The following is a 9,381-nucleotide window of genomic DNA, read 5'->3' as shown; positions in this document are numbered from 1 at the left end:
ATCCTAACTAGATTAGTACTCGTGAGAGTATTCGTAAATTAAAAGTTTTGCAATAAATATATATATATATATATATATATATATATATATATATATAAAACATGTATATTTTGAATATTAGAGTATAAATTTATTTAAGTGGAAAATGAAGAATTGATGAAAAATTGAAAAGTTGTCATGTGAACAATAATAATGTCAGCGGATTTTGCTTTATTAGTTATAAGATTAGACAAGATAAAAAAATGCATATATGTTTTTATTTATTTATTTTTATTTTTTTAATTTTCAACTCCATACTTTTGATGATCATTGAATTTCAAGCTATAATAAGAGAGTATAATATCTTTGATAAAGTCGGTTGTACATAGAAATTGCCCGAGTTTGATTGTAAAACATATCTACCTAGTATATTCTTAAAGATCCAAGTCAAGCATCCACCTACTGCTCTTCCAATTTCCTGCTTCAAAGTTCAGACAACTCAACATTTAGACAAGCTTGGTCCAGTGAAAAGGGTTGTACTTTCCAACCTTGAGGTTGGGGGTTCAATCCCCACTAGAGCCACTTTTGGGAATTTGTTGGTATATTTCAATCCAATATGTAATCATCTCTACTATACAAGCATAAAGTATTATGGAGTATCATACATCATTTACAATAACATCAGTTAGGTACCAAACATTATGATGGCGTCAACTGATAGTGTGAAAGAATTTGAAACAAAGAAGTTTGCCCTTCCAGTAGATGCAGAGCACAAGGCTACAACCTTTTCGTTAATGTCAGTTGCAAAGCCTCATATGCGGGCATTTCATCTATCTTGGCTCCAGTTCTTTGCCTGCTTTCTATCAACGTTTGCTGCTCCGCCCCTCATTCCTATCATTCGTGACAACCTTAATCTTACGGCCACTGATATTGGTAATGCAGGGATTGCATCAGTGTCAGGGGCTGCGTTTGCCCGTTTGGTCATGGGCACTGCCTGCGATTTAGTTGGGCCTAGAGTAGCCTCTGCAGCTCTCACCCTCCTTACTGCACCTGCAGTTTACCTATCTGCCACAGCAGACTCACCCACAGCCTTCTTGCTCATCCGTTTTTTTACAGGATTTTCTTTAGCCACTTTTGTGTCAACCCAATTTTGGATGAGTTCCATGTTTTCTCAACCAGTAGTTGGCCGAGCTAACGGTATTGCAGCCGGGTGGGGCAACCTTGGAGGTGGGGCAACCCAGATGATCATGCCTCTTGTGTATAAACTCATCCTTGGGATGGGAGCCACAAACTTTACTGCCTGGAGGATAGCATTCTTCATTCCTGCTGTTTTACAGACTCTTTTGGCATTTGCAGTGTTGCTTTTCGGGCAAGATATGCCTGATGGAAATTTCCAGCAGCTCCACAAGTCAGGTAAAAAGCACAAAGACAACCTTTCAAAGGTTATATATCATGGACTTGCTAATTATAGGGGCTGGATTACTGCCCTGTGCTATGGATACTGTTTTGGGGTGGAGCTTACCGTGGATAATATCATTGCTCAGTACTTCTTTGATAGATTCAATCTCACCCTGCATACAGCTGGGATTATAGCAGCCAGTTTTGGCTTGGCAAACATTTTTGCCAGGCCGGGAGGTGGATTGGTGTCAGATTTGCTAGCAAAGAAGTTCAGAATGAGGGGAAGACTCTGGGGCTGGTGGATTATCCAGACTGTAGGTGGTATACTATGCATTCTTCTGGGACTGATGAACTCTTTAAGTGGATCGATTGCAGTGATGCTCGTCTTCTCTGTGTTTGTTCAAGCAGCCTGTGGACTTGCATTCGGGGTCGTACCTTTTGTCTCTAGAAGGTAAGTTTTTTAACACATCTCTTGCAATGTATCTGCTGCCTCCTGCAAAAGCATTTATTTTAGTGATCATTTAGTTGGTATGAAAATACACAGCCGACAAAGGAAGTTGAATTTCTACTATAGTAGAAACAAATGCAGTTGTTTGGTTGACAATAACTTCCCACGGAATGGAGAAAGTAGCTAATTCACCTAGTCCCTCCATGTAAATGGTAATTCTCATGAAAAAGTGAGCATCCCACATTCAACTTGGCAAAATTTGACACTTCCTCAAACATAAAACTCAATCATGTAAAAGGTATTCAAAATAAGAGTAGAAGAAGAAATTAATCCTGATCATTTTGGGTGAAGCATGAAACTTGAGAAAGAGGTAATTTGAAAGGCTTATTAACTATAAGCCACGATTTCCAAAAATACGTATGAGAGAGCTTGTATAATGTGTATAGAGAACAACAAAAAGATGCATACAACCTGTAACATGATGCAACTACTCAAGATTATCAAGCCAAGACCTTTTAAGCTCTATAAGTTCAGGATAGCGGGACAGATATATGAAACCATGCTCAAGAAAAAAGAAATGAGTATCCTAAAGAAAAGAACTGGAGTAACTGGACTATCCAACTTTGCATGTGGAGAGAAGTAATCTGATAGCAGAGATATAGCCATAGGTTACAATTAATGATGAAGATATGATTTCTCCTCAAGCTTACAGGAAGATCTTGTGTTCCTAAAGTCTATCTATATCAATTTCAGATCATTGGGCGTGATTTCTGGTATGACAGGAGCCGGTGGAAATGTGGGTGCGGTTTTAACTCAATTGATTTTCTTCAAAGGATCTCAATACACAACAGAAAGGGGAATAACCTATATGGGTATTATGATTGTAGCATGCACTCTCCCCATTAGTGCCATATACTTCCACAGTGGGGAGGCATGTTTTGTGGTCCTAACACAGATACTTCAGAAAACGACTACTATATGGAGGAATGGGATTTAAAGGAGCAGCAGGAAGGACATCATCAGGCAAGCTTGAGATTTGCAGACAGCAGCAAGAGTGAAAGATGCAGAAGACAAAGGTCTGCACACCCAGACGAGAGCCTGCCATCATGTGTATGACTAATTTACTGTCGGTAGCCTCATTTGCCACACACACTGTTTGATGAAGTCTCAAAAGTCTATGCCACTTATACACTTTATGTTATGTACTTATGTTCATATGTTGAATTCCCATGTCGGACAGTTAACACTCACATGAAAAGAGTTTGAAATATCCTAATGCAACACATCAAATTTCACCTCCACACCTTGAACCATAATTTCACTAAGGAGAAAGTTATGTGCAATGCATGCTTACAAACAAGAATCAGCCAATAAAACGACTTGTAATTTTCGTATATGTAGCATTTGTAATGTCTGCACATGTAAAAGCATTACACTTATATGCAAATTTTTTTCGAGATTAGCTTCAACAAGAGTGGGCTTTGTTAGAGGTAATCAACATTCAGCCTAATGTCATCTATGCACCAATAATCAGTAATGCATAATGAAGGGTTATTTCTTATTTGCAATGCTAGTAATGATACATTTATCCAAACCATAGTCACAGCTCACAAGACAACTAAAATTCAGATTATGAATCCTGTATTAATCAATTCCATCAAAACCAAACATCTATGCTGAAACCCCAAACCCAGTTAATATCTAAGTATGACCTGTGTAATTAGGCTGGCTTACCTGTAACTGTTAAGAGATATTCATATCTCCTTGTTAATAGCTGTAGTCATCTTCTTTCCTTAATTATAGCTTCTGTTTTTATTCTTTATTGACTATTATTCACGGTCAATCATATTTTAGGTTGTTACTGATTTCTAGCCTTAATTGTAGGCTTTACCATAGCTTAGTATCCTTTGGTAGGTTATTTGCTTTCTCTGTGTATAGTTGTAAATACTTACTTTGCTATTCAATACAAAATGTATTCAAACTCTAATAGTAACACCGTCTCGAAACCTAATAAATTAAATCCTAGCTTATATATTATATTGATTCTATTCTTGACTCTTTGATTTCAACCCTGAATTCTCCAAACTCTAATATTTGGATTTCTAGTAGTGTAGTAAATTTTCATCAGTCAAGATTCATTATTTCGTTCAATTTGGTTCAATTTCAGTGAACATAAAAGCTGACCAGTAAAATTATATACATAGAGAAAGCATGGAAAATAATCTATAAGATCAGACCCAGTTATAGATGATAAAAATGAAAGGTAAATTCGAAAAAATAAAAGCACCTGAAATAACAAGATGAGATGAGTGGGCGCTAGTTCAGAGTGATATGGGCACGTTGTGGCTGGAGCTGCGACGCATGTATGCTGGTCTTTGGCCTTTTGCTAAGCATAAGGGCCAACGGGAATCTATACTACTATATATTAAAAGGTGTTTATAAATTTGTATACGTGTCGCGTGCAAACTTCATTGAATGGAAATCATATGTATTACCATCTTGATTAGAATTAATTCATGTTCTATTAATCCAAATTTATATATAAATACATACATGTATTAGAATGTAGAATAAATTATTGTTGTCATTGTATTCTAATTTACCAATGTTAAAAAAATTAATAAATCTTTTACAGCGTCTAATATAAAAATAAAATTATTCAAAGTATCATCCGGAGCAAAGCATGGATCACACACTAGTTGTAGCGTAAAAAGATGATTTTTAAGGGGGTTATTTACTTATTTTTACAAAGAGTTACGAAGTACTCGTATTCATCACTCTTGTTCCAATAAATATTGTAATTTGTAACAATTCATTGCGCTTGTTTCAGCACATACTCTCTCTATTTTTAAAATAATTGATACAATTAAACTTTGTAAGAAAAGTTGGTATTTGTTTGACCTTATTATTATACTTCGTATAACATTAATGAAAATATTATAAAAATGTTATATTGAAAGTTCATATTAATACCTATCTAACAATATATTTATAATGACGAAAGCTAACGAACGCCTCGAGGACGTTTGATAAGATAACTAAAAGTAGAAATATTAAATTAAAATAACATTAATTACATCGATCGACGCGTGATTTTGTCATACATTCCCAAATTAATACCACTTTCGGTAATATTTTAAATGTTTATCTAACGCCCCGGGGCATTCGTTAGCAAGATTCATTTATAATAAAATATTTTTTTATCATGTTAGTAAATGATTATTGTCAAAGTTAATATATGAATAATGAAAAAAAGTCCAATGTGTTAAGTATTCTAGGACGGGGGGAATATCATGATTTATATGTTAAAAAAATATACGAGTAGTCATGTGAAGCCTTGTTAGATTCGTTTTGTAATATAATATTAATATTTTTATAATTTTTACTATTTTATAATTACACTTCGTACATATTTAACATATAAATTGTGCTTTGGAAAGCGTAATTTCATCCTTGTTGCAATATTACTAGAATAGGAGATCAAGAAGTATATTAGGAATAAATTTTAGTGAGTAAGAACTATACTTCGCAGTAAAATTTTGATAAAGACAATGACCATGTTTAGTAAATGGTTATTTAGTAGCTTTATAATTAGCCTTTGATTATTTTTTTTAATTTTTTTGGGTCAAATAGAAAAAAGAAAAAAAAATTGACGAATGATTTTTTGATCTACTGAAAGTTGACTTTTAAGCCAAAATATAAAAGTTAATGGGAGTAGTTTTTAGATTTTAGCTTTTGTATTTATTTTTTTTTGACAACCGCTTTTGTATTGTTAAATGGTTTTTTTTTTATCCTCAATTAATACTCCATCCGTCTTTAATTTTTTGCCCCATTGCAAATATGTAGGTCAAATTTTAAAAATCTGACTATCAATTTCTGTTTATATATAAGAAATAATATACAGTAGTAATGTAATAAGATCTTAAATACATCTCAATCTGTATATTATTATTTATATCAGGTTTTTATAATTTATATATATGAATACGGAGATATATACATTTTAATACGTGTTTTGAATATCGTGAAAAGTCAAATAAGGAAACACAATTAAGGACTGAGTGAGTATCTAATAAGAGTTATTAATACCTCACTAATAATAAATCAATAACGAGAGTGAGGGATAGCTCAAGTGGTTAGAGTTTCCTTCCTAATTCCAGGAGATCGAATGACTTATTTTTTTTCAAGTAATAAAGTATAATTCTTTATTTTACGTATAAAATAGTATCATCAACATTTTTTTTTATTTATCCAATTTTTAGTTTTATTTATGTAATTTTTTATTTTTCATTTTGGGACTAAGGTTTTGTTATTGTTGTTGTTTTTTTTTTCTTTTTTTTATAATTTCTCGAAAAATACAGTTTTTTTATTTTTTTATATTGGAGTAAAATTTTCAAAATTATATTTGCATTGTAGATATTAAAAGACTAGCTAATTATGTCCATATGATAATGTAAAAATTAAAAGTAAATCAATCATATTGTTTTATCATTAATTAAAATACTATGTTAGTCATATTTCAAATTAAGAATTTTTATATTCATCTTGAACCAATCAAATATTCAAATTAAATTCCACATTTTTTTTATTCACCATAAAAATAACTCTCTCTTTATTTAAATTCCTTAAAATGTGTAAAAGACAAATAATGTGACTTTTATTTGAGTGCTAAAGAATGTAGTATATGAACAAGTCACACAACTCAATCCAAAACACAAAAATAAGAAAGTCTACTGATAATGTGAATAGTGATAAGTACGGAGTAACATGGTTTGTTGATCTGATCCATCCATGATTATGAATTTGATTCCTTAAATTAGCTAGATAGCATAGGATCCGAGTTCTCAACCACCAGCACATGACATTTCAATCAAGACATTTCAACCACATTATCCTACGGGGAATTCCATGTGAGGAACAGGTTTTGTTCCTCATAGGGTATGTGTCAAGATCTGAGAGTTCCACTCATTACACATAGGCGGTCGTCACAAGTGAAAAACATCACATTATTTTCCAAAATGCCATTATGAGGAACAAAAGTGTTCCTCATGATGAGGAACTGGGGCTCCCTCTTTTGCGCCAATTTCCTGTTCATCTTTTTGATTGATATAAGACATTAATCTAGGGGTATTATGGGTATTCGAGCCATTTAAAGTGAGGCTAACCCGGTAAATTTCACTGAGTGACATGCACATTGTGCCACGTTGTATGACTCCTCATTACACGTCAGTAGACGGAGGTGCTACCTTAGTTAACGCTAGGGGCTTGGCCCTGGAAACATTTTTGTGAAATAAAGTTGAGTTGAACTATAATATTGTATAAATTTTGCTAAACTTTAAGTAAGCCACTAAGACCATTATCAATGGTGGGCAAAAATAATGCTTGCCCAATATCTCTCTACCCACTTTCTCTCTCAACAAATCAGTTTTGCCCATGGGCAATTTTTTTTCACAATTTCTCTCCCAATGGTGAGCAAAAATAATGCTTGCCCACCACTCTCTCTCTTACTTTTTCAATACCCCACCATTACTTTCTCTCTCCTACACAACACTTTTTTATTTATTAATTTGATTTATATTTTAGCAATATTACTCCAAATAAATAAAAACTAGTCTAAATTTGTGTAACTTATTTTTTTTTATTTGTGTCGTTTTTATCGGTAAAATTTGTCGTTAAATTATGTACGTTAGATGAAATAATTGTAACAAAACGCTAAAAATTTCGTAAATATTTTTATTTATTTTAAAAAGCGGTACAGTACTGGAAACCGATTACATTTGAAACGTCATGTGTAATTAAACTAGGCCATAGTACTTGGCCTTATTTAAGTCGTGGTAATAAAATAAACAAAACAATTAAAAAAAACCCGACTGCGTACGAAAAAGTAGGTAGGCCATTGTACTTGGCCTTATTTAAGTCGTGGTAATTTTTCCCTAATTAGTTGGCCCGTATTGTAACCAAATATGTTCGACTAAATCACTTTTCAGAGATAGATGAATTTCTCTATCACGGAGGGAAGCTTTTCGTTATAGAAATGAGCTAAAGTCAAAGTTGGTAGGTCGGCCTACGTTGAATTCAAACGGTGGCGTTGTAGATGTTGATGCTGATGTTAATTCTTATTGATCTTCTTCGTAGAAGCTTCTTAGAACTTCGGCTCGAGTGTAGTTGTGGCGCTTATCTTCAACAATCATGTTGTGCATAATGATACATGCTTTCATTTTGTCCCGCAGTATGTCCTCATCGTACGCCAGTGACGGTTTTCGTATTATTGCAAATCGAGCTTGCAAAACACCGAAAGTTCTTTCAACGTTCTTCCGAGGAGCAGCCTGGTGGTCAGCGAACATTTTATCCTTCTGAAGTTGAGGGTGTGTGATACCCTGAATAAAAGTTGCCCACTTCGGATAAATGTCGTCGGCTAAGTAATAAGCCATGTTGTATTCATGGTCGTTAACTGTAAAATTTACCGGAGGAGCTCGACCATGCAGAATCTCATCGAACATTGGTGAACGGTACAACACATTAAGATCATTACAAGATCCGGGAATACCAAAGAAGGAATGCCAGATCCATAAATCCTGATCCGTAACGGCTTCCAATATTAGCGTTGCTTTCTTGTTTCTATTGGCGTACTGCGCTTTCCAAGCCGTTGGAAAGTTCTTCCATTCCCAATGCATGCAATCAATGCTGCTCATCATGCCTGGAAAACCACGCAGTTCATTTTGATGCAGTACTCGGGCCAAATCACCAGTTGTAGGGTTTCGCAGGTACTCAGTTCCGAACTGATCAATGACTTCGGCACAAAAACGTTGAAGGGCAACTCGAGCGGTTGACTAACTGATTCGAACATATTCATCCACGACGTCTGTAGCCAAGTCGTAGGCTAACATTCTTATCGCGGCTGTACATTTTTGCAGAGGTGATAAGCCTAACCTTCCAGCTGCATCCCTACGCTGCTGGAAGTAAACATCACCTTCAACGACCTTGTTCATTATACGTGAAAACAAAGGTCGTTGCATTCGAAATCTTCTTCTAAATTGGTTGGTGTTGTACACAGGATTATCGGAAAAATAATCATTAAACAACCTGGCATGTCCCATTTCCCTATCTCTTCTATTCGTACCCCCTCTGGGTATTTCTGTAGGGGGTTGGGATTGTGTTTGGGGCATGAGGAAAGTTGGGGTTGGTATATGAAGAGTTCATCAACGAGTTGATCATATTCTTCAGTATTTGAAGAAGATGAACTTGAACTTGATGATGGTCTGGGATACATCTTGTATTAATAATGCGAGTTTCTGAATTGGTGTGGTTGTGGATATGTGCCATGCTTACTATATATAGCAAATATATCAAATGAATATGTGGTTACAAATCTGAATGACCACACCAACTGAAGTTTTTTTTTTTTTTCAGAATTCGCATACCAAAACGCATCGTTTTGATGTGCCTCCTTCTCTGCTGCTTCCCTAAACGCGTCGTTTAGGCTGCTATCCACCGAATTTTTTTAATTCCATCAGCTCATATGTGGGGCCCACCAGCTTACTATTCATCCCAATTTT

The 9,381-nt window shown here is 34.6% G+C and overlaps 2 protein-coding genes across 2 annotated transcripts; one reads left to right on the top strand and one right to left on the bottom strand.

Moving 5' to 3' along the window:
- Nucleotides 1–223: 223 nt before the first annotated feature.
- LOC110709168 (high affinity nitrate transporter 2.5-like) lies at nt 224–3,299 on the top strand. The gene is given in 3 exon segments (XM_021887387.1): nt 224–1,828; nt 2,579–2,739; nt 2,742–3,299. Coding segments are annotated over 3 exon segments (1,509 nt in total). The 5' UTR covers nt 224–680; the 3' UTR covers nt 2,942–3,299.
- Nucleotides 3,300–7,941: 4,642 nt separating this feature from the next.
- Nucleotides 7,942–8,922, bottom strand: LOC110707922. The gene is made up of 2 exons (XM_021886006.1): nt 8,661–8,922; nt 7,942–8,522 (listed from the first exon to the last, which is right to left on the bottom strand). Exons 1-2 carry the CDS (start codon nt 8,920–8,922, stop codon nt 7,942–7,944), a joined length of 843 nt encoding a protein of 280 aa, XP_021741698.1.
- Nucleotides 8,923–9,381: the final 459 nt, after the last annotated feature.

This window comes from Chenopodium quinoa, unplaced genomic scaffold, assembly GCF_001683475.1.
Source record: "Chenopodium quinoa cultivar QQ74 unplaced genomic scaffold, ASM168347v1, whole genome shotgun sequence".
Taxonomy (NCBI): domain Eukaryota; kingdom Viridiplantae; phylum Streptophyta; class Magnoliopsida; order Caryophyllales; family Amaranthaceae; genus Chenopodium; species Chenopodium quinoa.
This window is presented reverse-complemented; position numbering and strand designations above follow the sequence as displayed.

What these genes read in the sequence shown, in the direction of transcription:
- LOC110707922 (XM_021886006.1), bottom strand. Translation starts at nt 8,922, where the DNA reads ATGGGACATGCCAGGTTGTTTAATGATTATTTTTCCGATAATCCTGTG. An exon ending in GGATGAATATGTTCGAATCA is followed by an intron (nt 8,523 to 8,660) that starts GTTAGTCAACCG and finishes GTGGTTTTCCAG; the next exon opens with GCATGATGAGCAGCATTGAT.